This window comes from Hippoglossus hippoglossus, chromosome 21, assembly GCF_009819705.1.
Source record: "Hippoglossus hippoglossus isolate fHipHip1 chromosome 21, fHipHip1.pri, whole genome shotgun sequence".
Classification (NCBI taxonomy): domain Eukaryota; kingdom Metazoa; phylum Chordata; class Actinopteri; order Pleuronectiformes; family Pleuronectidae; genus Hippoglossus; species Hippoglossus hippoglossus.
The window spans coordinates 2,424,738-2,451,844 of NC_047171.1; the positions used below are offsets into that span (position 1 = coordinate 2,424,738).

Below are 27,107 nucleotides of genomic sequence, written 5' to 3' on the forward strand. Positions count from 1 at the left end.
TAGGGGGCCTCATTTCAGGAGATAGGGTCCCCTGGTTAGAGTTCAACCATCCTGTCATCCTTCTCTACTCAGACTTTGATTTTCCTGCTCTTTGGCGGTCGATGTGGTTCTGTTCGTTTCATCAGTGACCTCCAGGGGGCACTGCCAGCGGTTTGCAGCTGGGTGTGTCTCAGACTCAGTTCCTGTAAGTCGGAAAACGGTGGATTGTTCTCTTCTGGGTTGGGGGTGAGATGCTGCATGAGATTGACTGGCGGCTCGGTGCAGCATCCGGCGTAGCATCGCTCCGTCGTGGTGAAGAAGGCAAAGCTTTCAGTTGACCAGTCATCAACACACATTGTGAATCCTTGAGATCTAAAAAAACACGTTGACTCCTTCATCATATGAAGCATATATAATGTTTGCTCGTTATCAGTCCTCATCTCTTCCTTTACTTGGAAACAGCTGCTTTCATGTGCACGCTATCAAATTTCTTCAACCCCTCGGCTGAACTGTGTGATGAGACGCCAACATCTTAGTAATAACTTTATTTATAACGTACAAACTCAGTAGTGCCTCTAGTGGTCAAAACGTCATCAGGTCACCTTTAACCCACTCGAGGATCCTTCACGTGTTCGTGTGCGTTCTAACTTTTAAATATTTACAAATGTAACAGCAACAAGGAAGGAAGAAGAAAACATTATGTACAAAGTATGAATCTGATTCAAATCAAACCAGTGTTTATCAGCCTGACTTTGACGTTTCTCTGTGACATTAAACAACCAGGCCTCTAACCAGAGGAAACAGTGAAACACAGCACTGGTTGAACACACTGGGGGGGCACTGAGGTGACATTTTCCCGTCTGTGTTTTTGTTTTCGTTGTTTTTGTCGTTTCGGTCCCTCTCTCTCACTTTTTCCCCCTTTCCTCTGTTTCCCGTCGCCCGTCCGACAGCCAAACCTGAAACGGCAAGATCAAAACAACCTTCATCACGCAGGCGACTGAAGGCGACGGCACATGTCACATATTGTTACTGCCAGATCTCTCAGGGCGCCGCGGCGCGGGGGGGAAGCGCTGGCGTGACGGCCTGCAGCGGCGGACTGAGAGCAGACATGACATGAAACAGCCCGTCATGTTTTGGAAATCTCTGCAGCCACTTTGTGTCACAGCCTGGCTCTGATCCACGGGCTGCGCCGGACGCTCTGCCCACAATGTCCCACAAATCTAAAACATTAAAAACACAACTCCCTGGTGGTAAAGAAGCGTCTCTGAACATGTGTTGTAACCTTGCTTCATAGTTTGATCTCTGTGGGAAAACTTCACAAGTCCCGGGTTCATTGCAGAAACTCTGCTGGGCCGTGACGCCTCCTCGCTCCCCAGGTGCACGTATCAGATTCTGCGCCTGTTAGAGCAGCAGATGCAGATCTATTTTAAGATGTGATATGTGCTGATGCGGTGAGATCTCAGCAGCTCTGACCGGCTGCGGCGGAGCGTTGCAGCACCGCTGGACGGATTTTGAGGGCGACAGACGAGGATGCATATCATTGCACCCGTCCACCTGTCTCGTCCAACCTTCCGTTCTCCTTGTTTGCCGCGCGGCGAAACACCTGCACGGGCAGGCAGGGTGCCAGCCCGGCTTCACCAGGGCTTCTGCCTGTCAGAGTCACAGGATGCAACACTTTGCTGTGTTTGTTCTCCTCAGAACCGAAGAGGAACGGTTTTACAGAAGCAGTTACTGTGAAATGAAATATGACACAAGTAACAGACACTTGTTGCCTCCTGAACAGCAGCTGCCATTTTGTCTGTCGAACATGACTGACACTCTAGCACCTGACGTGGAGCCAGGTTGGTAATAAGTGAAGTTAAAGGTTGTCACATTTCAGTATATTTATTTTTAGACTTTAGTGATACTGATATTCTGTGTGTTGAGCTTTTAAAAATGGACAGTAGTCGTATTATGGACAGATCAGAACTCCTCTGTCTCCACATGTCATTATTCTGGGTTTTGCACAGATGACAGATCATTATTTTCACACTATAAACAACCGGTTACATTTTTAAAAAGCACTGTTGCTTTCAGAGTTCGTCGCACATTTAGTCCCTCGTATTGTCTCTTGTCGTGTCCGTGCTCCTAAGTGATGGAAGCAGGTCCGGTTGCGTCATGCGTCTTGTCTCTGTGAAGCACTTTAAACGGATGATGTTATTACACGGTGACAGAGTAAAGGGATGAGTCCTTCATACGCTAACGTGGTTACGGACTCCACCGTCAGACACTTTCCATTCTCCATCACTCCGGCCACGTCCAGCAGCCACATCTACATCAGCCATATGACGTCCACTGACATATAGTCGATTTCAGCCCCCCCCCCCCGCACACATGCATCTTGATCTCATTTCACATGTACGGTGACTGTTTATCTGTGAAAGACAGATCACGTCCTCGGGCCTGAGCGGAGCAGACGCAGCTCTGGTCAAACTCAACCTGCAGGTCACATCAGAGCTGTGTTAATTGATCACATCCACTCGAGAGCTCAAGTGTCCAGATCTCCGCGGTGGGTCGTGTGAATGCAGAGCCGCACACACGTGGCGTTGTCACACTCCTCCGGGAGTCTTTATAAGAATCCGACAACTATCGGTTTATGTTTGAGTCACGTTGGAGAAGCTGCAGACGTGTGTCAAACTTTAAAAACATTTACAAACGAGACAGAGACGTTGAAGCTGTTTTCAGACATGAACTCTGGAAAATGTCCGAATAAGTGAGTTGGGATATTTTCTAGAGTTTGTGTTTCATTATCTGAAGAAGCAGCACGTCCACTCCGGCGTCGGCCCTTATCGCCAAAAGCTCTGGAATCTCCTCGTGTCTCCACGTCGGAGGGAGAGCGGGTCGTCCGTTATACAGAAAGTCGGCGGTTCGATCCTCCTCCAGTCTCTGCATGTTGAAGTGTCCTGATACTGAACCCTAAATGAACCCCTGACAACTAGACTAAAACAGTATTGTTTCAATAGGCTACAGTCCTTTTTACCATTTCTGTGATAAATAGATAAAGATGATTCGAGGAAAATATAATTTGAAATAGTTTGATAAGTAGGATTTTTTTTTGGCAGGATGTTTCTCTGCTGCTGTTTGTGTTTCTCCGACATGAGGGGGGTCACTCAGAGTTTGCTCTTGTGACTGATCAGGATTACATTCACCTCCCCCGGAGGTCGAGGGTTAAACGCACGGGGGGAGGAGGAGGAGGAGGAGGATGAGGAGGATGAGAGGAGGAGGAGGAGGAGGAGGAGGGGGAGGGGGAGGAGGAGGGCAGGGTCTCTGACCTTTAGCTGGATGCTGTGTTGTGCTGGAAGTTAGAGCAGCTCTGTTGTACTTGGTATTTCACGCTGTCGTCCCGGGTTAAACTGAATTACTGCTCATGACGAGGAGATAGTTGAATAAAACAACAAACTACACAGAGAAAGAAGAAAGTTCACTTTTGAGGTCCTCGTCTGGTAGTTTGGGCCAAAATACTGTTGGTTGGTTCAAAATTGTGAAGCTGAAACCCAGTTCCACAAATGAATATGGTGCAAAATAGGGCTGCAAATAAAGTTAAAAACTAAAAAACACAAAAGATTATAGAAAAATGGATGAAAGGATGGATGGGTCCTGATCCTGATTATTCTAACCAACATGTAGATTAGACAGAGAAATATCCCTTTGATGCAAAAATGCTCAAAGAGAGTCACAATTAAACTTTCGGACACTGACACTTGAAATTTACCTTCATCTTGAAGTAGAATATCACTCAGTAGAGTTCAAACCTCCAACAAAGTCCAACTGTCTTTGTATGAAACCACATTTAAACTAAAATCCTGGACCAGATCCTCAGATCCACACGAACATTTAAAGACTTCTCTCTTCTTCCAAGTTTCATGGTATTCTGTTCATGAGTTCTTTAAAGGAATCCTCCTGACAACAAACAGATGTGGCTGAAAACAAACCTAAGTCCAGAGGTTTTCTGACTTCACTTCTTTATTGACTCTTTAAATGTTCAATATTCTCAGTGACTGTGGTGAAACAGACGATCTCACCTGTGGGTGTGTTGGTGAAAAGAACAGTCGAAGCTTTGACCCTCAGAGGTTCACGGATTTTTACCCCTGAGCCAAATTCTTGTTTTTGCTGATTTGTAAATGAAAGAGTTGAATTCGTCCCCTGCAGCAAACACACACATCAAGAATGAGCCTTTATTCAAATGTTAATGCAGGTCTTTTATTTCATGAACTTCAAAGTGTGCACGTTATAAATTCAGCCTTCTCAGACTCGTAAAGCAGCTCACGAGTCTGAGAATCTTAGAATCTAGTGGAAACGCTCAGTTCTTCCTCTGAGCAGCTGCCTGATGATCTGAAAATGAAGGTAATTGAAGTGAGGAGCAGGAGAGGCTATAAAAAGACACGCAGAGCTTCCAGCTGGAAATTTTCCTCCGTCAGAAATATAATTGACAAATGGAAAAGTCAAAACCTCCTAATGACTGTGGAGGAGCTGCAGGAAGGTTCGTCTGACAGAGGAGTGATGGGGAAATGTTTACCACGTTTACACTGAGGCACAAACATCGGTATGAACCAGAGGTGAAACCAGAGCTGTGGACTGAAACACGTTATTATTATTATTCTAAATGAAAATGAACGTACGAAAAGCAAATCAAAATATTCTCTCAAACAAACCAAACTGATAGATTACAGGAAGTGGGGATTGGGTGCAAGCTGTGATAAGATGAAGGTTCAGTGACGTCCTGCAGGTAACGTGCTCTCGTCTCTTCTCTCCCACAGGACGCCTCCATCGCTCATCGCTTTCATCTGATGCGGGAAAAGCACCCGGAGAAGTTCAACAGCAGGTAACTGGGGGACGGACGTGATGGGGACGTGTCACAGTTCCGCATATCTCGACACCATTAGCTAACAAGAACCAGTAAAAACCAGCCGGTGACCTCGCACTTTAATCTGGAAACTCAATATCACGCCGAGCCGCATTCGTCAGCAATCAATGACAGAACAAAACCTGCCACCGCGGTGGGATCGATACGTCAATACATCGATGTTTAACTGGGACACTGTTTGAAAATGTCCTCCAGCGTCTCACAGGCTGATTTTAGACATAAACTGGTTCCACACAAAATAAGTTTGCTTTTCACGTGTATTTGAGATTCTGCAGACGTGTAAAACTTTACAAACATCTAGAGACAGAGGGACGTTCGTTGGGTTTTCAGATCCAGAAAATGTTCGAATAATTGGGTTTGGACATTTTCTGGAATCTGTCTTTTACATTTGAAGAACAGGATATTGCAGATACGTTCGATTTTGTTCACCTTTTAATTTCGTCAGATCCTCTTTCCCCCGAGGCTAAAACACAATGTATTACCGTTTGATTTGCGCCTGAGTCACGTAGATTTCCACGGGTAGCGGTGTTGACTCCTCCCATGATCCCACGCTGCTTCACCACGTCGTCAAACTAGGTCTTTTCTAATTGTTTTTATTTGTGAGACCCCTAGTGGCCGAAGTCACATCTTGACCAATTAAAAACAGTTTTGTGTAATTCAGTCACTGAGGCCGTTGTGTGGAACTCCACTAAAATACACAATTCTTGTTTTAAATGCCTCTGACCCACTTGGGATCTCGGTATTGGTGCAGCTCTGCAGTGTGTGTGTCTGTGTGTGTGTGTGTGTGTGTGTAGCGTGTGTGTGTGTGTGTGTAGCGTGTTCCGTGTTGTTTGCGTGACGATAAACAACATGTATGCAGCTGCTTCCCTCTGCAGTTAACGAGTCCTACATCCAGATGAAAAACAGAAGAAGAAGAGGAGGAGGAGGAGGAGGAGGAGGGAGAGAAAAGGAGAGACGGGTTGTTTACTCTTTGAAATTCAATAATTGATGCTTAAGTTTCCAGCGCTGGTCCCAGATCTGGTTCCAGCATCACAGGCAGGAGGATGAGAGGGTGATGAAAGATAAAAGAAGGATTCCTCTGTTCTCCGGGGGCCGTCGCTCTTTGATGCATCAGACAGGGCCCCACATAAAAGATGTGAGGCCTTTCACTGTATGAGGAGAGCAGGACGTATTCAGTGTTCAGGTTAAAGACAATAAACCATAAAACCGTTTTATTGCTTCACGGTTGTTTTTTATTTCTCCTCGGGCGGCCACAGTGGCTCGTCCGTCCATCCACCTGTCCCATGTTGTGAACTCGAGATCTAGAGAACACCTTGAGGGAGTTCCTTCATATTTGGTACGAACATTCACTGGGACACAAGGATGAACTGATTCGATTTTGGTGGTGAAAGGTCAAAGTTCAAGGTCGCTGTCACCTCACAAAACCAATTTTTGCCCGATCTCAGGAGCACTTTGAGGGAATCCTTTCAAATGCGGCACAGACGTTCACTTGGACTCACCGATGAACTGATTCGAGAGGTTAAAGGTCACTGTGACCTCGTATGATTCTGTGAATTAACGTCTGCAGACTGAAACTGCTCGGTTTGGCGGCGGCGCACAACCACAGGACGGTGATTTCTAGTTGATGGTTTTGAATATTTCTATTCTGATCATTTCAGCGCTGTGTGAGCTTCTCGTGGCTCCGATCCAACGACACATTAACTCAAGTGTTCACGAAACGTGAGCCGCTACGACGCTCCCACCCCGACACTTACTAACAGTCAAATGTGCACAATTTACAGGAAGCCGACACTTGGAGGTTATTGTGCGCCTGTGAGTTTTCTCCGTCAGGGCGTCCGCGGGGCAGCAGACAGATGACGGACAGCTGCAACTGTTTCATTGTGGCCTGACTGATGTTTTGGCAGCGAGCGCGTCCATCCACTGTTACAGCAGCTCGATCTGAAAGGAGTCAGTGTGGAGACGGAGCCGCTCTGTGAGCAGACGATAAACCACCTTTGACCCGGTGAGAGGGGCCCGCGGCCACATGCAGCCCTTCGCTCAGAGCGTTAGCGTCCTCGCTGCCACTCACAATCCCACACTGTCTGTGTGTGTGTGTGTGTGTGTGTGTGTGTGTGTGTGTGTGTGTGTGTGTGTGTGTTTCTATACGCTCACACCACACACCATCCCCCGCTCGTCCACACAGCCCCCAGCGGCACCAGGACGGAGTGTGATGCCGCTGACACGTCGGCCTGCGGAGCTCCAGCAGCTTCTAATGGTCACAGACCTCCAGGAGACCAGAGCCCAGGTGCTAATGACTCTCACACCGGGGACAATGGCGTCGTTCTGTTTGTGAGTGTGTGAGTGTGTGAGCGTGTGAGTGTGTGTGTGTGTGTGTGTGTGTGTGTGAGTGTGTGAGTGTGTGTCTATCCCAGAGGGAGTCAGAGTGTTTTCTCTTTATTGTGGCCTCATGTCTCCAGTGATGCAGACTCTCAACCACTTTGTTCTCCACCTACGTCACATTTCCTGCACACGATAAACAACGGTAAACTCAAGGTTCACTTACTGAACGATTCAGTGTCAGACATTTTTTTTACCCAGCAACTCAAGATGGATTTTGCAGATACACATCCTGTTTGGTATACAATGTGTTTATCTTTTATATATTTGTAATAGTACAAAGTGGATTAAAATCATTTGAAAATACTCACTGCTAAACTTTTGTGTATTTCACTGTAATTCAGCCTGATCACATTCTGACTATGATCAGAGGTTTTAGTTAAACCTGCGGGAAAAAGTTTTGAGCAAATCACCTGTTAAATTATGAGGGAAAGTTTAATTTAGAATTTTTTTAATTCTTTAAACATCTGGTACAGGCTAACCGATAAATTGCCTAACAGCCTGACGGTATTAATAATATTTCAGATACATCGTTACAGGATTTCTTTACTTACACAATTAAAGACAGAAATCCAGAAAAAGAAATGTTTTAAGAAATATTTATTTTAGAAATAATGTTACACAGCTTGTCCACTAGAGGGCACTAGTCCTTTGTCATATCGGCCTTATCTCCATCGATTTCCTAAAACTTAAAAACAATAATTATGTCATGACGTAAACACGCAATTAAAGATATTTTTCCACGACTGAAATTCAGAAGTTTAAAGTTTTTTACACATTAAATCCATTTTTCCCGTCACTGTAGTAAAAAAAAAACATACAGTTATTTAATATGATTATATTTATGATCTATTCTAAAAGTAGACCCTGTCACGACCCCTGCTGTCCGTCGACATGGAGACGCTTCACATCGGCTCTTTTCTTAAGCAGCTTTGTCGGGTCTGACGAGTCGGCCTCTGAAATTCATCACCTGATTGGATTAGCAGAGATCAGATGTCAGCACCTTTTTGACCTTCGTTTCCAAAACACTGCGGCAACTGTTGTTTCTCCCTTCAGCTATTCTGCAGATCAAGATGGAGGTTTTCCGGGGGGGGGGGGGTTTGTTTGTCTGTTTTCTCTTTGTCTTACTGCTCCCTGCAAACTAAAGGCAAAGCTTTCCCCTCTGTAGAAGAGCCAATTAAAACACTCTGTTGTTATAGTTTGTATTAGATCAATTTGATATCTTTTCTTTAAAATACATCATTATGTGCTTAAGGTAAAACATTACTTCATTTTCTTATACTTTTTCCTACCCTTCCCTTTAATTATTTAATCAAGATTTGAGCGGAGTTATTCATATGAATGATTGAGTACTTACTTATTATTTTCTTTAACTTGAGAACAAGTCCTGCATTGTGCAGGATGCAACACTGGTAACGCAGCAAGTGAACGAGTTCCTCCGTCTCCGGGACATTCGTGACGTCGACAGAAAGTCAAACTCCTCAGGCCATGTGAAAAGGAGTCAAGCTACTTTTATTTTAAAAAAACCTGCGTATTCCCACTAGCATCGAAGTAAAAGACGTGACATGCACGAGTCAGTAGTTTCTGTTCTGTTCAGTATTTACCTGTGGAAGAACTATGCTCAAATGTTGTTGCCGAAGAGATGAGAAGCGGTGGAGTCGTAAATCTGAAGCGACTTAATGACTCAAACCAACCGAACATGAGGATTTCTAAAAGAACTGTGTCATAAAATCAGTTTAGTTCAAAACAAACCCGTCCACAGAGTCAAATATCCACCGACTGCCCAGGACACCGTCTATTAGTGACGTCAGGTGACGCCCCTCGTGTCCTCCTGATTTCACACCAGGTATGAAGGAGGAGCAGTGAAGAGGTGACGGGTCAGGAGGTCACTGCTCATTCTGGGGATTAAAGGAGATGCTTATCTGTGGGGGGGGGGGGGGGGGTAAGGTATCAGAGATCTGAGCCCCCGAGCTGCTGAAGCTCCTGAACCGTGTTTTAATAGCAACATGTGTTCTGCTTATTAACCCACTACAGTTACATGTGGTACAGTGTGTGCACAGGATTCTAACGGGGGGGGATTTGTTTGATTAGTCAAGTAAACGATTAAATATTAAACTAGAATGTCTCAGTAGAACAGTCAGGGTGGATCTGCATCAAACACTCGTTAATATCAACATGTCTGATATTTTTTCATTAAGATCCATAAATAGTTTTTTGGAGAAATCCACCAAAATGTTGACAAATCTCACAATGTTAAAGAAATGTTTAAACGACTCCTGTACGCGCCCACTGATTCGGATCCACACCAAAATCGAATGGGTTCTTCTCAGACTCAAACCACAAACCTCCACCACGTTTTGGGTTAATCCATCCAGTAGTTTTTGTGTAATCTTGGTTTTCATTTCATTTCGGGTCGTTCTTATCGCACTCATGTGTTTGTGTGTTCATGTTTGTTTTTAATCAGTTACTTGATGCGTGAATGCAGTGAAACGTGTGAGTCTGGACGTCTGTAGGTTCTATCCTCTACTTTTCCTACGCTGCCACTTTCTGTTCTGTGAGACGTCTGTTGGATTTCGAGCATATTAAACCCATTACCATCCCGTCACTTGTTAAAGCCCCAGGGTTCAGCTCACTCGGCCTTACAAGCTAAAAATGGCACAAGAAATCGTCCTTGCCGTGATTTGGACAAAGACCCGGCTCCGGCCCCCTGTGTTTGTTCCCTTCTGTTCCAGTTCTACATTAGTTCTTGTGCAGAAACATGGGAATAAACTGGAGGAGCGGCTTACGGAAGCATCGTCTCCCCGCTGCACTCTGTGTTCATACGAGAGGGGGAAAACATGAGTTAATTGCATTTTTTACAGAGCGTCTCAAGTGGAGGCGGCTTAATGAGGTCAGGCAGCTCGGCTCGTTGAGAATCGCAACTGCTCCTAATTGTGATCTCAAATATGCTCATAATCCCCTGATTTGACAGCAGCGCAGGTTCCAGGGGAGGCATTAAGGTGGAAGAGGGAGAGCGAGGGACAGAAAGACAATTAGCAGGGATGAAAAACATGTCAACAAGTACAGCGGCTTAAGACTTTTCACTTACACTCAGGGTAAAAAACTGTTTTTAAAGACTTGGCTGTTCTTTCTCCTCGTTTATTTTATAAAGTGAGAAAGAATAATATCTAAACCTTGGTCCCTGGAGGTCGTGTTTAAATGTTTCACGTCCTCTTCTTGTTCTCGGAGCCCTGCTGGTTCACAACCTTGGTATTGGTGCGCCCACATTACACAGGGCTGTTGTGTCAATAGCGGTGTTGTCACTATCAGCAGCACGTCCACATGCCAGTGAACCCTCGGTCATATCATGAAATGCTGTCATTTCCAGAGGAACGTGTGAAGAATGTGATGTGACCGGCGTGAACATGGCAGGTTTGAAATCAGCCTCAGGGAACCTCCAACTTCTCGGCTCTCAAACTCCTCCGGATGTCCACAGAACCGCATCGGTCAGGTCACCTCTGACGAATCCAGCTGCAGGGCACAGATGTTGCTCTCAGTCCTGTGGGCTGGATGGTCACAGTAACACACACCTTGACCTCGTGGTCTCCACCAGCCATGTTTCCCCCTGTGTCCCAGCTCGAGGTGATGCTCACATCTCCTCTCCTGTCACGAGCGTGTTCAGAGATGAGTGTGTGTTGCTTTGATGAAAAACAGCAGAGGGGCAGTTTGATAGACGCCGGGGTTAAAGTTCTGTGGCTCAGTATCAAACTCCTGATGTTTTGTGGTGCCGGTGTCTCCACTTTAAAGCTTCAGGCGGCCTCAGTGGAGCTTTGACCTCCGTGTCCACATGGCCGCAGAATGTGAGATGACTCCAGGCACCGGACAGTTTCAATATGTCTCCACTGCACCCGATACAAATCAGGCCGGAGGCTCACGATGAAAATATGTGTGTTCATCTAAAAAGGAGCCGTGTGTCCTGTGTGTCCCTCAGAATGAAGAACAAGCTGTGGTACTTTGAGTTTGGCACCACTGAGACCATCTCTGCCACCTGCAAGAAGCTGAACGAGTGCATAGAAGTGGAGGTGAGTCACAAACTGGTGGTTACACAAAACGAGCCGTTGTTGTATTTATCCTTAAATACTCCAGATACATTGTGTTAGATCACGAACAACAACATCCGCACACTTTGTTTGCTTTCCTGTCTTTTTCTCTCTGACAGGCTTGTTATTCTTTTCATGTTTTTCTAAAAGATGTCGCAGACATTTATACCAAAGGAGTTTTGCCACTTTGCCGCGGCGGTTCTATTCATAGCACATCATCAGATTAATGCTCCTTAAAGTCACTTAGTGCCTCATTCTGTCAGATTCTGTCACCTGGCTGCGTAAAGCACAGCAGGACGTCAGAGACACAAACGCACCTCTGAGGAAACCGAGTGCAAACAAGCTCTGTCCCTTCGTTCTCCTTCATTTAGAACAATTCAAAAGATCCAGTTAGATCAACTTTGGAAAGTTATCTATGTTCACAGAGAAATAATCAAGATGTTTTAATTCATGTAAGTAAATCTATGCCCTGGAAAATGTGACAACACATCTTACTTACTGTCCACAGCTCGACTACGTTATTGAAGGTTGAGGCTGGTGCTGCTCTTCACTTTTAATCTGCTGGTCCTGGACCTGTTCGACTTTCTGACTTTCTCACCCTGTGTTTCACACTTGGCTCCTGCTGCTGTAAAACTATTTTTACAGCAGCAGGAAGATGAACTGGTTTCAGGTAAAGTAAGTAACTTGGTACATTTTATTTATAAAGCACCTTTTAAAACCAAAGTTACAAGGTGCTGTTAAAAAACAATCATTTAGATAAAAACAGGAAATAAACACCAAGAACAGAAGAATAAAAACTAAAATGTAAAGTTGTCCAGTCGTCTCATCTGGAAATGGCGTAACGCTTCTTGCAGTAGCTCCTCCCATAACTGCTGATGTCACTGGTTCCGATGTTTCTCCAGCGATCGCGTGGTAGCCGTGGAAACAAACGCACACGGTCGGTTGTAGATAACGCAACAGAACTAATTTGGTGGAAATAGAACAATCTTCAATTCGAAGAAGTGATATTTCTATAAATACTGAAAACGTGCTTCAAAGACATTAGTGTTGTTTGTGTCTCCTCTCGTTTGTGTATTTGATTGTCTCCATGTCTCATGCTCACATGTGTTACATGTTATTTCACACTTTACTCTTCTTGCTTCGTCTTCGTGGGCGATCGGCAAAGTCCAGTGTGTTTGTGTTTGTTGTGTGACTCAGCTCTGTGTGAGTCACAGTTGTGTGTCGTTGAAGTTCTCTGGTGTGTTTAAATGATTTGTCGAATGCAGATGAGGCGAAACACAATGTAACTCAGAGGCGAGCCAGCAGCGACAGATGGTGTTTCTTTATATCTGTTCATTTTTATTCACCATTTGCAGATATCTGCAGACTTACTGTGTTTTTATGGCCGTTAATAAAGACGGAGCTGCACACTTGGCTCCTGTACGAGTAATGCATCAGGACAAAGTAAATCTTGGACTCATAAACAAATCAGTGGCGCACAAAGTGGCTCCAACTGTGATACAACACACACACACACACACACACACACACACACACACACACACACCACACCACACACACACACACACACCACACTGCAGCTTGATCACTAAAGCAACAAAGAGCCTCTGGGGCAAACTGTGTCATCTCACATCAACATCAACCTATAAATCATGACTTAATTACCCTTAAAAGATCAACCCTCGCTCTTTGTGTCCCCTCACTTCCGCTCAGTGCGACGGGATCATCCTGGACCTCAGCAACACCTCCTTAGAGGGCATCGGCGTGCTCACATTCCCAGCATGCACGGCGGCTCCAACCTGTGGGGCGAGACGAAGAAGAGGAGCACTACAACCGCATGAGCAAGAAGGTTCCTGAGCGGATGCCGTCCAGCACCGTCACAGACGCCAAGGAGCTGAAGTTTTGCATGCAAGGTGAGTCGGAGCAGAGAGTTCAGGAATTCAGTTTACACTAACATGTTTGCAAACGAGCGTGCGGGGCCAGTAGGTGGCGATAAAGTTTGCATCAAAGATTCGTAAAATATCAGAGTTGGTTCCCAAAAGCTCCGTTTACACGTTCACACAGAAACCAGAGTTTTGGGAACTCGACACGTTGGAAGCTGTAAAAAGTAAAAAATCTCAGCAAACTATCCTCATTAGTGTCGAGTCTTGAATCGGTGATGTCAGCGAGTCTAGCGTCCTCCGATTCGTGACTCGTCTGCCTCGGGGTCAAGTCATGTGACCACCTCTGGTCTCCGTCATCTTATCGTTCACATCTGCCTGCATCGGCCTCTCATCACAGCTGCTCTGATTCTCAGTGCTTCACATTTAAACATCTGTACGTGGCTCTTTAACGCACACGAGCGTTGCAGCTCCGCTCCCGCTGCTCCAGCTGCTTGTTAAAAACAGTTTGTCCTCATCAGGAATGTCTGATATTTGCAGCAGGGACATTTCAGCAGTGTGTGACGCCAGCGGATGAATGTGCATGTTCACTGCTTATCTGCTGCTACTGTTCATGTAAAGGTCAGTTCTCCTCTGTCGCTCTGTCGCCTCGCGTCTGAAATAAATAACTACAAGTCAAAAAAGAAATATATCACAACATTTATCTGCACGTTTTCAACGTTAAAATTTGACTGATAAAGACATTTACCAGATTGGTAGAGTCTAACTGAAATATGCTTTTATTTTGGATTTATTTCAATTAAAGTTGAGTCTCTTTGGAGGAAGACATTTGTGTTTGCGAGGTCAAATAAATTTGATAAAATCGATTTCTTAAAAAGGAAATGTCTTGAAAAGATCTAAAGAGGAATCGGAGGGTTTTAATAAATGACTGTTAGAGTTCTTCTTCATCAGGGACCAATTCTAATGAGTCACTGGTGCTGGGTATTACAAGTACTTTAACTTTGTTTGCAGATAGACGAAGTATAATGTATAAAACTTATCAATTCACTCACATTGACATCAAAAAGTTCAAGTTGTAGTTATTTATTCTCTTAAATAAACTCTTTAGTTTTTACCTGTATGAAGAATCTGCAGTTGTTTCACCAACAGTGTAAAATAACCAGCTCTCTACTCACCGAGGTTTCCTAAATTCAACCCGACTTCTGTGTCTCCTCTCTCTCGTCTCTACATCTGCGCTGATTGAACAAAACCTAGTTTCCATGGAGATCTCAGGGTTAGAGGCTGGAGAAAAGACAGACGCGGGGGGGGGGGGGGGGGGGGGGGGGGGGGGTGGGGGGGGGGGGGGGGGGGGGGGGGGGGGGGGGGGGGGGGGGGGGGGGGGGGGGGGGGGGGGGGGGGGGGTGGGGGGGGGGGGGGGGGGGGGAGACGCGGGGAAGAAATTATTCTGCAGGAAGAAACAATGATGACTCAAATCAGTCACCGTGAGTTTTTCATGAAGGGCTGCACCTCTGCACAGATGAGTTTAATCATTGAACTGTCATGTGACGCAGTTTCAGGTAAATCCTCCAAAGTGACTTCTTCACTTCTGAAGTCCTCATGGGTCGTTTGATTTAGTTATAATAATAATCACACAGTTAAGGTTTATAAATAAATGAACTTATTGGTTTCAAAGGGAAAATAACTTGCGTCTCCTTCGTGAAAATCCTGGACTTTAATCTTGAATTCAGGCCAAACTCAAAACAAATGTTCACACAGTGTTACTTGTGTGAGTTTGGCCACTGGCTCATTTGTGTTTAATCGCACAAGTGACGCAACGCAACCTGCGAGTATCTGCCTGTTCTCTTCCATCCCCGTCTCCTTCAGACACGAGTCCCTGAAACTCTTCCATTTCCTCCTCTAATCTAAACCCACACACGGAAATAACCAACTGTTGAATGTAAATCGCTGGGTTCGTGGTAAAGTGAACAAAAGTTTGAATACAGCAACAACGTGGATTTGTGTCTTTGACTTTGTGTATGAATCGGCCTCGTGTTTGGTCTAAACGGATCATAAAGAAAACAGATGTTCACATGGCCAATGGAAATGAGTGTTCCACTGATATTCCGCTTCATATCAGATTCTGTCAGATTCTATATTAGTGTTATATATTAGTTGGACGTGTAAACTACTGGATTCAAATCCTTTGTCATCTAAATAATATTTTTTGTGTGACTCCATCCATATGTTGCATGTTTGAACGTGTGTGTGATGGAATCTCTCTCCAAACATTTGTCCCTCTGGATTCAAGCCTGATTAAATTAGCTCCTCCTGCTAATGCTATTTGGAAACAGGACTGGAGACGTTGCTCCAGTTTCAGGGAGACAGGTATGCATTTCTGTTTGTGTGTGCGTGTGTGTGTCTGTGCGTGTGTGTGTGTGTGTGTGTGTGTGTGTGTGTGTGTGTACCAGCGTGCCTGCATGTTTATCACACAGCTAATTGTTTGTGGCAGTTTCGTTCTCTGGCACAATGAACTAAAGCTTTTAAATCCATTTGCTGCAGATAATGCAATCAGCCAGGTTCACCCAGAGAGAGTGAAAGAAGCCCCGGGCGCTGGTGACCTCAGCGCCGGAGCTTCAGTCCTGTGACTCACTGTGGCTCTGCTCTGGTTTGTGTTCTGCACGGACACAAACCACAGCTGACACACAGAGACAGTCCAGTTTCACTCAGGACTCTAACACAATCACTTGTGTCATTGCAATTTACTGATACCTGCTTTAAACAACTGGAGGAAAGAAGCTGCCGTCAATCTGCTGCGAGCACGCCGAGGCAAAGGGAAGTTTGGGTTTGAACAGGAAGTGTCAGAGTGCTGCAGTCCATGTGTGTGCACGTGTGTGTGTGTGTGTGTGTGAGTGTGTGTGAGTGTGTGTGTGTTGTTGGGTTTTATTGGTAATTTAATAATTCACTCCAGTCGAAGGTTAAGGGCAGAGGATGCAGCGCCTATCATAAACCCTATGATACAATTTGTGAATATGGGCCATACAAATAACATTTGATTGATTGATTGACAGTTTCAGACATTTGATGTCATGTGTCAACTAACGAAAACTAATAATAATAATAAAGTTAAAGTGCTTCACAAAGAGGACAAATAATAACAAGAAAACGAAATAGTCTCTGTGGAATAATTATATCAAATTTAGTATAATACAATATTATGTATTGTTTTATACTTTGTAAAGTGTCTTTAAGTTTCCTTGAAAAGTACTTTACAAATGATATTATTATTATTTTTAATCCGATAGCATTTAACATCTAAAAATATAATTTAAAAGTCCTAATGTCCATAAAAAAGGACAAAAGAATGATAATTAAAACTCATCCTGTAAAAACCAGTTCTCTGAAGCAATGAGCTGGTGAGAAACTCTTTTTAACATCAGTGATTTCTTAATTTTGTAACGTGCTTCCTCCCTGACTCACCCTGTTCCTGCTGTTCTGACGTCATCCTGTAAATTGCATTCGCTAAATGGGACAAAACAAAATCTTGCAGTGGATAACAGGGCTGAGGGTTTCCAGTGGTGCTGAGGTGGGCAGGAAGAATTCACGCCGTCTGAATTTTAACGAAGCGGCAGCGAGAGCCGGGCCACTGTCGGCCGGGTGGAGTCAGAGGTGCAGAGGAAACCAGGGCGAGGGAAAGAGGGCGCTGACAGGATTGATGTACGAAGGCCCCGGTGTCACCCTGCTCCTCCTCGACTTTTATCTGTGAGCCATCGCTCCCCTCCCCCGGTTATTTCCTCCCTGCTCCTGGATCAGATTTCCTCTCAGCTTCCTCCGGTGGATGTCGCTGGAAAGGATGCACAGAAATAAAGTGGATGCAGCTCAGTGCTCCAGGGACGGAGACCAGGGAGTAATTGACTTGTTCTATTGACACTGTGAGGATGGAAAGCATCAAATAAAATATCTGTTATATACTTTATACTATTTGGACAAATTCCTCGTATTGGTATGATCCATATTTCCTGGGAAAAGAACTGGCCTCAGTTAATAGACTGTGGATGTAGATGGACGACGTGACGCTTACCCAAAGTGAAGCCATACATCTGTATTGCCCCTGGTGGTTGGTTGCAGTATAGTTCATGAACCCAGCCTCCTCCATGTTAGTAGACTGGACATGGACCAGAGATCAGAGTTCTTATCACACTGATGAATGTTCATGTGTCTGCATCAAGGTTTTAATTAGTTTTTGATGATATAAAAACGGTCAAACGTCGCAATTGATTCCTGAGACTGACGTTCGATTGGTTGAGGAGGTTATCTTTTTACATAGTTAGTTTATTATTGTGTTTTTTGTTTGTGAGCAAGGTAACGCAGAAATTACTGAATGGATCATCATGAAACTTAGTGGAAGGATGAAATATGAGTCAGGGAAGAAGCCATTGAGTTTTGGTATGGATCCGGGAATATTTTTCACCTTCTTTAACTTTATGTAATAGTTTTTCAAAAAAATAATAGAGGAAAAGAAATAGAGAAGAGAATAGTTCACGGATCTTGATGAAACAAATCTGGTTTATCTAGAGAACTGATATTTATGAGTGTGTGTTGGTGCGGATCCAAATAAAAATCTGGATCTACATTAATTTAAATGTGGTTTCATAAGGGGACTGTTGGGCGGTTCAGCTCTTTATCATACTACTGCCAAAGAATTCAGATTCTGAATCTCGTCTGAATAATGTGGAGGATTTGCTGCTGTTGTGAACGCGTCTGGGCAGAAAACCTGTGAAAGACAAACTGTGGGTAAACTCCGTGGCTAATTCTCCCGGTTGTACCTGCAGGTCAGTTCCTGAAAACGGCTTAAATAATTGTCAGGCAACAGAACCCATCCTGCTCTGCATCTGACCCCTGAAAGCCCCTGATCGATGGAGCGGTGTCGGGGTTCAGCGGCTGTGGATTCTCACTGAACAGTAGATTTATCTTATTAAAGCACAACGTCTTTATTTTCTGTTTGTTTGAAAGAAGTTCTGTCAGCGGCCGTTTCTGGTCCTGATGGTAAATCAGCAGTAAAGAAGTGCTCGTCCAGTTTTATTGTGATTTAAAAAAACTAGTTCTGTCCCCCCCCCCCTCATGACTCACTCGTCTCCCCTCTTGTCCGACACCGTCCACCCCAGGCCCCCCCCGCTACCTCCCCTCACCCCACCCTGGCTCCACAGCCCCCCCCAACAACAGGCTGTGACACACCAAGACGGAGGTTATTTTTAGACGGATCACACTGTGAGTCTGCATATTGTTTTCTTCTCACACAACAGAAAACAGCCGACTGTAATTATTTTGATCCCCCACCCCACCCACTCCTCCTCCTCCTCTTCCTCTGTGGCTGGAAATAGTTCTGGTCCAGAGCAGCGGACGGTGGGAGAGTGGACGACCTTCCAGTGATACATTTACTCAGAGTTAATGAATGGCGGCTCGTTAAGAGGCCAGTCACTTGAAGGGAATGGAAACGATGACGCGGGCGTTTTGCTTTAATCATCTTTAAAAACTATTTGAAATGTTCTTTCCCATGGTTCTTTCCTCCCGAGTGGGACGACAGACTCTGACCGACGTGTCCGAGCAGGAACCCGAGCGTCCATGTGGCGTGTTTGATTTCCTACTTCATCATTGTAGCATAATGTTCTTTGTCCAAAGGCCAAGTGCTCTCCCCCCGTACCTTTACCTCCGTCAGGACTGGCGAGGTGGAGCTGCAGTTCCTCTTGACCATCTGCCATGACACTTACCCCCCGGTGACAATAACAGGCCGGCGATCAGGGGGGAGGGAGGGAGAGTGGGCGGAGGAAGGATGCACAAATATTCCTGCTGGTAATTATAGCCCGACACCTCGAGCTGATGCACAATGAAAGCTGCAGCTTTTCCCTCGGGGGGGATTTAAAATTCATCTTTCAGTTTCTAATTGAAGGGTTGTTATAAATAACTCGTCGCTGCATTTAGAACGTAAAGAAAAAGACAAGAAATACTTTTATTATTGTCAAGTATTATCAGTTATTATGAGCCACAGAGCTCCGTGGTGGTGGTTGTGGGACACGATTCCTCATAATGACGATTTTATTCTGTGTTTGTCCCCAAAGTTCCCAACGTGTCTTGATCTGAGATCAGCTATTGGAGGAAATGACCCTGAAACTGTGACCAGACCTGCACTGAACACTGGATATTTTCCCGTTAATGGTTTCATCCCTGACACCAGATCCTTCCACCAGGTTCCGTGTGAAACTATCCAGGATATTTTCAGAAATCCTGCTAAATTACAAGCAAACAACCAGAGAGGGGAACATCAACTCCTGAATGAAAAACAGATATCTCAGGATGAAAAAGAGGAGCCACACATTAATAAATCTTTATTAAGCTTTAGAAGAATTGTTGTAACATATTTCTTTACATTTCCTGTTTTTGTGTTGACTAACAATTCAAACCCGCAGTTTAGGAAATTTAGTTAAATCTCCATATTTGAAAGTCTGATTTAAAAACCTCCTGATTAAAATGATGGCAAATATAAGGTTCTACACAGTTGCTCTATGTTCATCCTTTTTTATTTCCAACATATATATCAACAGAGCATTTATCTCTATACAAGTGACCTTTTCTGGAAAATACATGAACTATAATATTCAAAGGATTTCAAGGATTATAAATAAACAACATTTAAAGAGACATCAACACTAAACACACAACAGAAACTGACCCAAGAGATTTACAGAGATGAAATCATGATTGACGTCTAAATCAAATCAGGACAGGGACAAAGAAAAGGATATAAGTAAATGAATAAAAACAGAATATATATATATGTATGTCTGCTTTATTTTTGAAAAGTGCTCTGTAAAATACTTTATCATATTATTATACATCCTGTACTTCATCTTATCAGATGTTAATATGATATGAAGAAGGACTTTATGATTTACCGTATAGAACGTGATAAAGATATAATGAATGAACTCTCCCTGCACAGCTGCAGAGAAAGTAGTGCAGCACAGCGGCATAACGCCTCTCGCTTGGTAAAGCAATGCCATCCCATCCCAGAATGCAGTGCGGCTGCGTTATGTAAGAGGCTGTTCTATTCTATTCTTAGCTCTACCTCAGTGAGAAGTAACTGTGCCGGTTGCCTGAGAGTCAAAAGCGCAGGGATCTGATGAGGCGGGAATGGTCGGCAGGGTGAGAAGCGGCACAGTGGGCTACTCCGCCATCAGGCTCCCACTCTGGGACACGGGCAGGACGCCATGACCATATTTGGTGCTTGGAGGAAGTACTGGTGAATGACTGGGAGTGCGAAGGAGGGGGGGGGGGGTTATATATTTGATAGTACGACATAAGAGGCCTTCACAGAAAGAATGTTTTTTAAAAATCCTAAAATACACAGAAAACACCTAAAATAGACGTCCTCTTCCTCAGCGTGTGAGGATGTTGCGGCGAACGACAGACGGCCTCCATCTTTACGTCAGCTTTCCTTTTTAATGCCCATCTGTCATGTGTCGTCTCCATTGTGTCGGCCGCCCCTCGTCTTGATCCCGGTCTCCAACTGTTTCAGATTCTTCTTAATTGCTGCCCAATCCTATTAGGAATATTTCCTGGAAAGCTCCGCAGAGGCAGATGTGCATATGTTGAACAGTCGCTGTCTGTGCGTGAGGCGGAAGGTCCCAGTCTGACGCAGGGTCGGGATCACGTGATCCGGATTTGAAGCGGCCTTTTAGGACACTGGGATCAGGTCCTGAGTACTTTTTTTTCTGGGAATTCTGTGTTTCTAGGAACCTGTTGGGAATTAATTCTAAATGTACCAAAAAAACAAACATTTGAAAGATTGATTATAGTGTTTTATAACCCAAATAAAGAAACAATCCAGAATCCGGAGTTTGATCCGCAACGATGTGGTGAAAGCTTTGAAGCATCATGTTTTTAAAAACAATATTATTCTAATAATGCTTCAAATGTATCTGATGAGAAAGGGAATATAATATCCAACTTTAACATGTTTTATATCCACATTGTCATGTCGTGGAGCAGAGAGAACGCTTCATTTTATTTCTGTTCTGATACGTTTGCCCTCGAGCATTTAATTCTAACAGGGACCGACAGAAGTGAAGCGAAGACTTTGACTCATTTTTAAATGTTTGTTCCTGCTCCGACGTTTCCTTTGAATTGTCGTCTGAAATATTAAAGAGTTCCAGTGACTCAAAGTTGTTCCTTTAAAAAACCTTGATCGTCTTTTGTCACCAGGCACGAAATGGCAGCTTCTTTACAAATGTCCCACGTTCAGGCTCCACACAAACAGTTTTAAACACTTAAACAAACACAGGCTGTTCAACATATGTAAGAAACGACGTTTCCCAGCTGCTGCACAGAGATTAGTTTTCACCACAGATCTTCTGAGAAACGATGAGAGGGAATTTCCAAACGTACATCTGCACAATACACACAGAGGAAGAAGATGTAAACTTGGAAAGACATCGAGGATCGAGAGCTTTTGATAAAAGATGAGCTGTTGACAAAAACACGATGTCAAGACAAGCGTTTTCAGGTTCGATAATATGGATATGAAATATGTCTGATGCGCTGATATGGACGGAGATAGTTTTTGATTTAAAACCCTGAAGCGTCAGTGAGCTCGTGGCCTCAGAATCACCCGATGACCCCGAGTTCATCTCCGAGTTCATCACCGAGTTCATATCCGAGTTCATCACCGAGTTCATCTCCGAGTTCATCACCGAGTTCATCTCCGAGTTCATCACCGAGTTCATCTCCGAGTTCATCACCGAGTTCATCTCCGAGTTGATGCATCAGAAACTCTTCACCTGTCACATTGTTTGCATTCTTTTTGTTTTCTTTACCTCCTCTGAACCGGAGTCGTCCTGAGGCCTCGTGTTGCATCAACTCTTTCTGTTTGCAGCTTCGAACAACCACAAAACTTTTATTCTATTTTATTTTGTCTGGCATTAATAATAGGAAGATGTAATTATAAGAAACAACCCCGAGTTTGGAGAGAAGCATATTTAATAAATGTGTGAAATTCACCATCCGTCTTTCTGAGATGTTTATTTTTTTAAAAGGTACAATTAATTAACATGCATTCTTATAAATGTGCCAGATTAGTCACACAGGCTAGTTTTCATCTACAGGATGATAATTAAAATCCTACAAAGTACAAAACACAAAAGGTAACAACAAAATAAACACATTTATACATACACACAACAAATAGTGAGATTAGACAGAGAAAAAAGGTCTGATAGACTCGACAATCTCCCAATAATCAGATTAAACAGAATAATAAGAACAATCAGAGGAACACAAATAAAATCCAACTAAAAGAATAAAAGCATTTATAAAAACTCCATCGCTGTCAAAAACAACAGCTCATCTCCTCCACATTGGTCCCAGCACCAGACATGCTGAGGTTAATTAGCCGGGTTTATTGCCACAGGCACGTTTGCGCCTCACAAATTATCAAACTGGCTGTGAAGACGAAACGTTTCTCAGATTTCCACTAATCATTCCTTTCACAAAGCGTTTGTAAAAACCTGTGAAGTTTCAGGGGCCGAACACAAACGCACAATTCTATCAGCTTGTGATGTGTTGTTGATGTGTGTGATGTGTGTTGAAAAGGAAATGTTTGGTAAATGTCGACCCGTTAAAACACCAGTGAGCTTTTTAAATAGGTTTATTCTCTTATTTGTTCATCCTGTGATGTTAAGGTTCACTTTTGTGCAGTGAAAAACTACTAAATACAGTTAAATATAGTATTAAATACAATGAAGAATTTATTTCCCAGTTTTAATCCTGTGTCTCAGAGTTAATTGTTCATTTATCTGTCTCAATATCATAGTATTTTAGTTTCAATTGTTTGACGACTCTTCCTGTGCTCAGGGGAGTGTACTTATTCTGCGTCCAATCAGAAAGCTTCTCTCAGGAGGTGGTGGAGACCAAACTCTGAGCTAGAAGAGGGTGGATATGGGACTTGGAGTCATCAGGAGGATGCAGACATGAGTCCAAATGAATTCTAATGCTGCTCTGTAACTGCCGGATGTGTAAATAGTGAAGTGTTGCAAAAACAACGACTTTCTGCAGGTTTACAACAGAGTTCAGGTCTTTTTTTGTGTGTCTTGAGTTCCTGAAACGTGTGTGAACGTGTTTGTAGCTGATCCCAGTGGCCACCTTCAAAGTCCCGGGGAGAGGAATCATAGATTTAGTCCAAAATGCAGTAAATCGTACAAGAGGGTGAAGACTCACACCATCACACAGTCTCTCTCTTCTCTGAGGTGCTCGTAGTGTTGAGCTCCGTCGTTTAGAAGCAGCTGAAAACTCAAAGTACAAATTAGATGTGTGTACGTGCAGAAGAGAGAAAAGCCAAAGTGAAAGTGTTGATTATCGCCTCAGTCAGAGTCAGACGGTCAAAGTGCAGGAAATGTTTCATCACCAAATCCTTCTCTGCTTTGTTATGATGGTGAATCATGCTGAATATTATCGGTGTAATAAAGAGATCTTTTCTAATAACTTCCTCTGTTTCTCCGCCTCTAACACAAACTCTCTCTGGAACCTTCTCCCTCCAGACTTCAGCGACCAGCTGCTGGAGGTGGTCGGCCTGGAGGGGGCGATCGAGATGGGACAGATCTACACGGGCCTGAAGAGCGCCGGACGCAGACTGGCTCAGTGTGCCAGCGTCACCATCAGGTCACACCCCCCCCCCCCCCACCCTCCCCACCCCCCCCCCCCCCCCCCCCCCCCCCCCCCCCCCCCCTACGTTCAGTCCGCCCTCCTCCCTCAGGTCTCCGCCCTCCCCTCGTCTTCTCCGCCCTCTGGTCGACCAACTGGAACAATACGAATCCACCTCTCGATACATGCGTGATCAAAAATGTATTTTCTTCTGAGTGTTTTTGTGCATCTGAAGCCCAAAGTCCCTGCAGGAGCCAAACAATAACATGCATGTAGCTCTTCAATTATAGATTTCAACTTCATGCTTTAGCAAATGCAGCAGAGGACTGAGTCACAGAACCAGAGACGAATCCATGTACGGGATTCTGAAAACGCAGGGATTCACTTAGCTCAGCAAACAAATTAATTCTTATATCTCTATCTTTGTGTTTTATACCAAAGAGCAAAAACCTTCACGTGGAAAGATTCTTGATTTTTGCTGTCCGTTAGTCCTGTTGACGTAAATGTCGTCATCCACCAACGTCCACCAGGGTTACGCGCTGACCCCTGAGCGGACGTCCGCGTGCAGCCGAAAATATTCCGCATATTAATGTTTTGCGTATTTGGAGCCAGAATCTACACGTGGCGATCAGTGGATGTCGCTGTGGTAACAATAATGTACATTTCAAGCAAAACAATAATCAATACAAAGAATAAAATCAATTACGACAAGATAAAAGGGGGGAAAAGATAAAACTAGAGGATTTAATTCCTCCATCAATGATTGGCCACTTCATCATACAGACCACGAACACAAATCCTCTGTTTGCTGCTGCAGTTTATTTCTCAGACTTCTGGGTCCTTCTGGCGTTTTCTTATTCAAAGAGGAGTGTTTGTGTTGCTGTGACCGGACTCGGCCCATTAAACTCTCACATTGTGTCGGTTACTGTACTGAAGAGGGGACATTTACACTCGTTCGGCAAAGCGCTCCTCATATTTTCCTCGACCCGAACTGAGAGAGAGCATTCATCACAGCCATTCTCCCACACAGTGTTTCTGTAGCCGCAGAGCCACGCATGGAAGTCCTAAACCAACTTTGACTCTGTGTGTGTGTGTGTGTGTGTGTGTGTGTGTGTGTGTGTGTGTGTGTGTGTGTGTACAGTGGCTCTGTGAGTTTAAAGAGGGGGGGGGGCCTGTCTGGGAATGGCTCTCCTCATGGGAACAAAGGGTGCAGTGTGTGACCCTGTCCTGGGACAGTGTGAACAGGCCTCTCGTGCCTCTGAGGTGTGTGTGATCTGACCTTCACAACCTCCCTCTCTCCCTCTCTCTCTCTGCCTCCCCCACACCCCCCCTCTCCGGCTCTCTCTCTCTCCCCCTCTCCACAGGACGTCCCGGCGGCTGCCCATGCAGATTGATGGCGAGCCCTGGATGCAGCCCCCCTGCACGGTGAGACTGAACTCCACCACTGCAGCGTTTTCAGTCACAATAGAATAGAATAGAAAATGTCCTCCTGAGGCTCATATATGTCAAGACTTTAGTATTGAGTGAACAAATTCAGTTCAGTTTTGAAAAAGCACAACATTCCTCCACTGGGGCTGAGTTTTAGAGACGCTACGAGTAAAGATTCTGCTGGTCCTGTGTCAGTTTGAAAACTCCGTGGCAGCGTTTTAATCTGGAGGAGCAGAAAACTGCGTAGACATGTTTTACTTTGGTCCATGACCCATCTGTTAACATGGAGGAGGCAGGATGTATGTGTTATACTGCAGCCAGCCACCAGGTTGGGATCGAGATGCGTTGGCTTCACCTTTGGGAGCCGTCGTGTCGTCCATCTTTCTTTACAGTCTGTGCTAAACACCGCGTCAGGCGTCGCTGTGTCTCGGTGGTTTTGGAGTTTTCACAGCAGCCCTGAGCCTCTGGATGTAAATGCACATCTGCAGTCCTCATCCCTGACAGATAAAGTCAGCTGTATGTGTCGTACTCAGCTTTTTCTCAGCTTTCATCCTGTCTTGGCTCATTTCTCTGCTCTTTTGTTCATCTCCCTCCTCTGCACTCCCCCAGCTTCAACCTCCTACACCGTCAAGCCGTCAGATATCTCAGCCCGGCTATAGTCTTTAGAATCGACTGTTATTTATCCATCCTCAAAGCCTTTTTAACTGTTTTTCATTTTGTCAGAGTAAACCTTCATGGGGGCGGAGGATACAGAGCTCTTTGGTTGTGTTATGTGGGTTATATATTATATACAAGGTCGCAGCGACTGGTTTTATAACGCTCTGCTGTGAAAAGCCAGGAAGTGATGACTGTCATCCTGTGAGCAGATTTCTGTACGAGCGTAATAACGTCATCACTCTGTCTGATTCTTACAGATCAGGATCACACACAAGAACCAGGTCCCCATTTTACTGGGCCCGCCGCAGAAGACGCCGTTCTTCTTCTTCAAGAAACGCCGCGACTAGGACCCGTGCATGCACGTGCCAGAAACACACACATTTTACAAAACATATGCACACACACACACACACACACACACACACACACACACACACACACACACACACACACGCACACACACATCAGACGACTGGTTGGGAATTCCAATTACAGGAAGCGGAACGTTCCGAAAGTCTGGATGCCAACAGACAACTTGCAGTGACGGCACCTGAAATGAAAAGACTCCATACACGGCACCGACCTATTCCTGTGTAACCATCATCCAGACATGGATTCAAGCCCCCCCCCCCCCCCGCCCAGAAATTAGCCATACACCAGTTCTGCACTGCCTGTCGGACACAACCTTGGCCAGAGCGACCGGTGAGGAGCAGCAGGTCGTACGATGAGCTCCTGAAACACTACGAGGAGACAGAGAGGTGTAATGAGAGCAGACGTGGATGTTTACAAGGCCGGCGAGTAAATAGAGTGAGAGCCCGGCTCTCGGTTCAAAACACCTGTATGAATAATGAAAGAGTGGTTTCTTGTAAGAGCGCTCGCACCAGGGACTGACGACAGGGTACAGCCGAGGAGGAGAGGGGGGGGGGGGGGAAGCCTCATCCATTATTGACTCATTTTGTTTGTGGGTTGACGGTACTGGGGCGTAACAGTGGCCTGGAAACATATAGGGATGATTTTATCCCCTTGGCGTCACTGGCCTACAAAATAAAACACCCTTTAAACAATATTCACAGACTCTGCAGATGATCTGGATTCCGGAGGAAGCGCCGGTCCAGTTATCGCTTCATAAATTGACCC

At 44.7% G+C, this 27,107-nt stretch overlaps 1 protein-coding gene across 1 annotated transcript in view; it reads left to right on the forward strand.

Moving 5' to 3' along the window:
• The window catches only part of LOC117755187 (diacylglycerol kinase beta), a 72,086-nt gene extending 45,486 nt beyond the window's left edge, over nucleotides 1-26,600 (forward strand). Inside the window, 8 exon segments of the mRNA XM_034574749.1 lie at nucleotides 4,776-4,840; nucleotides 11,229-11,319; nucleotides 13,051-13,105; nucleotides 13,108-13,157; nucleotides 13,160-13,250; nucleotides 23,783-23,903; nucleotides 25,250-25,310; nucleotides 26,228-26,600. Coding sequence (XP_034430640.1) covers nucleotides 4,776-4,840; nucleotides 11,229-11,319; nucleotides 13,051-13,105; nucleotides 13,108-13,157; nucleotides 13,160-13,250; nucleotides 23,783-23,903; nucleotides 25,250-25,310; nucleotides 26,228-26,317 — 624 coding nt within the window. The 3' untranslated portion in view covers nucleotides 26,318-26,600.
• The last annotated feature ends 507 nt before the right edge of the window (nucleotides 26,601-27,107 follow it).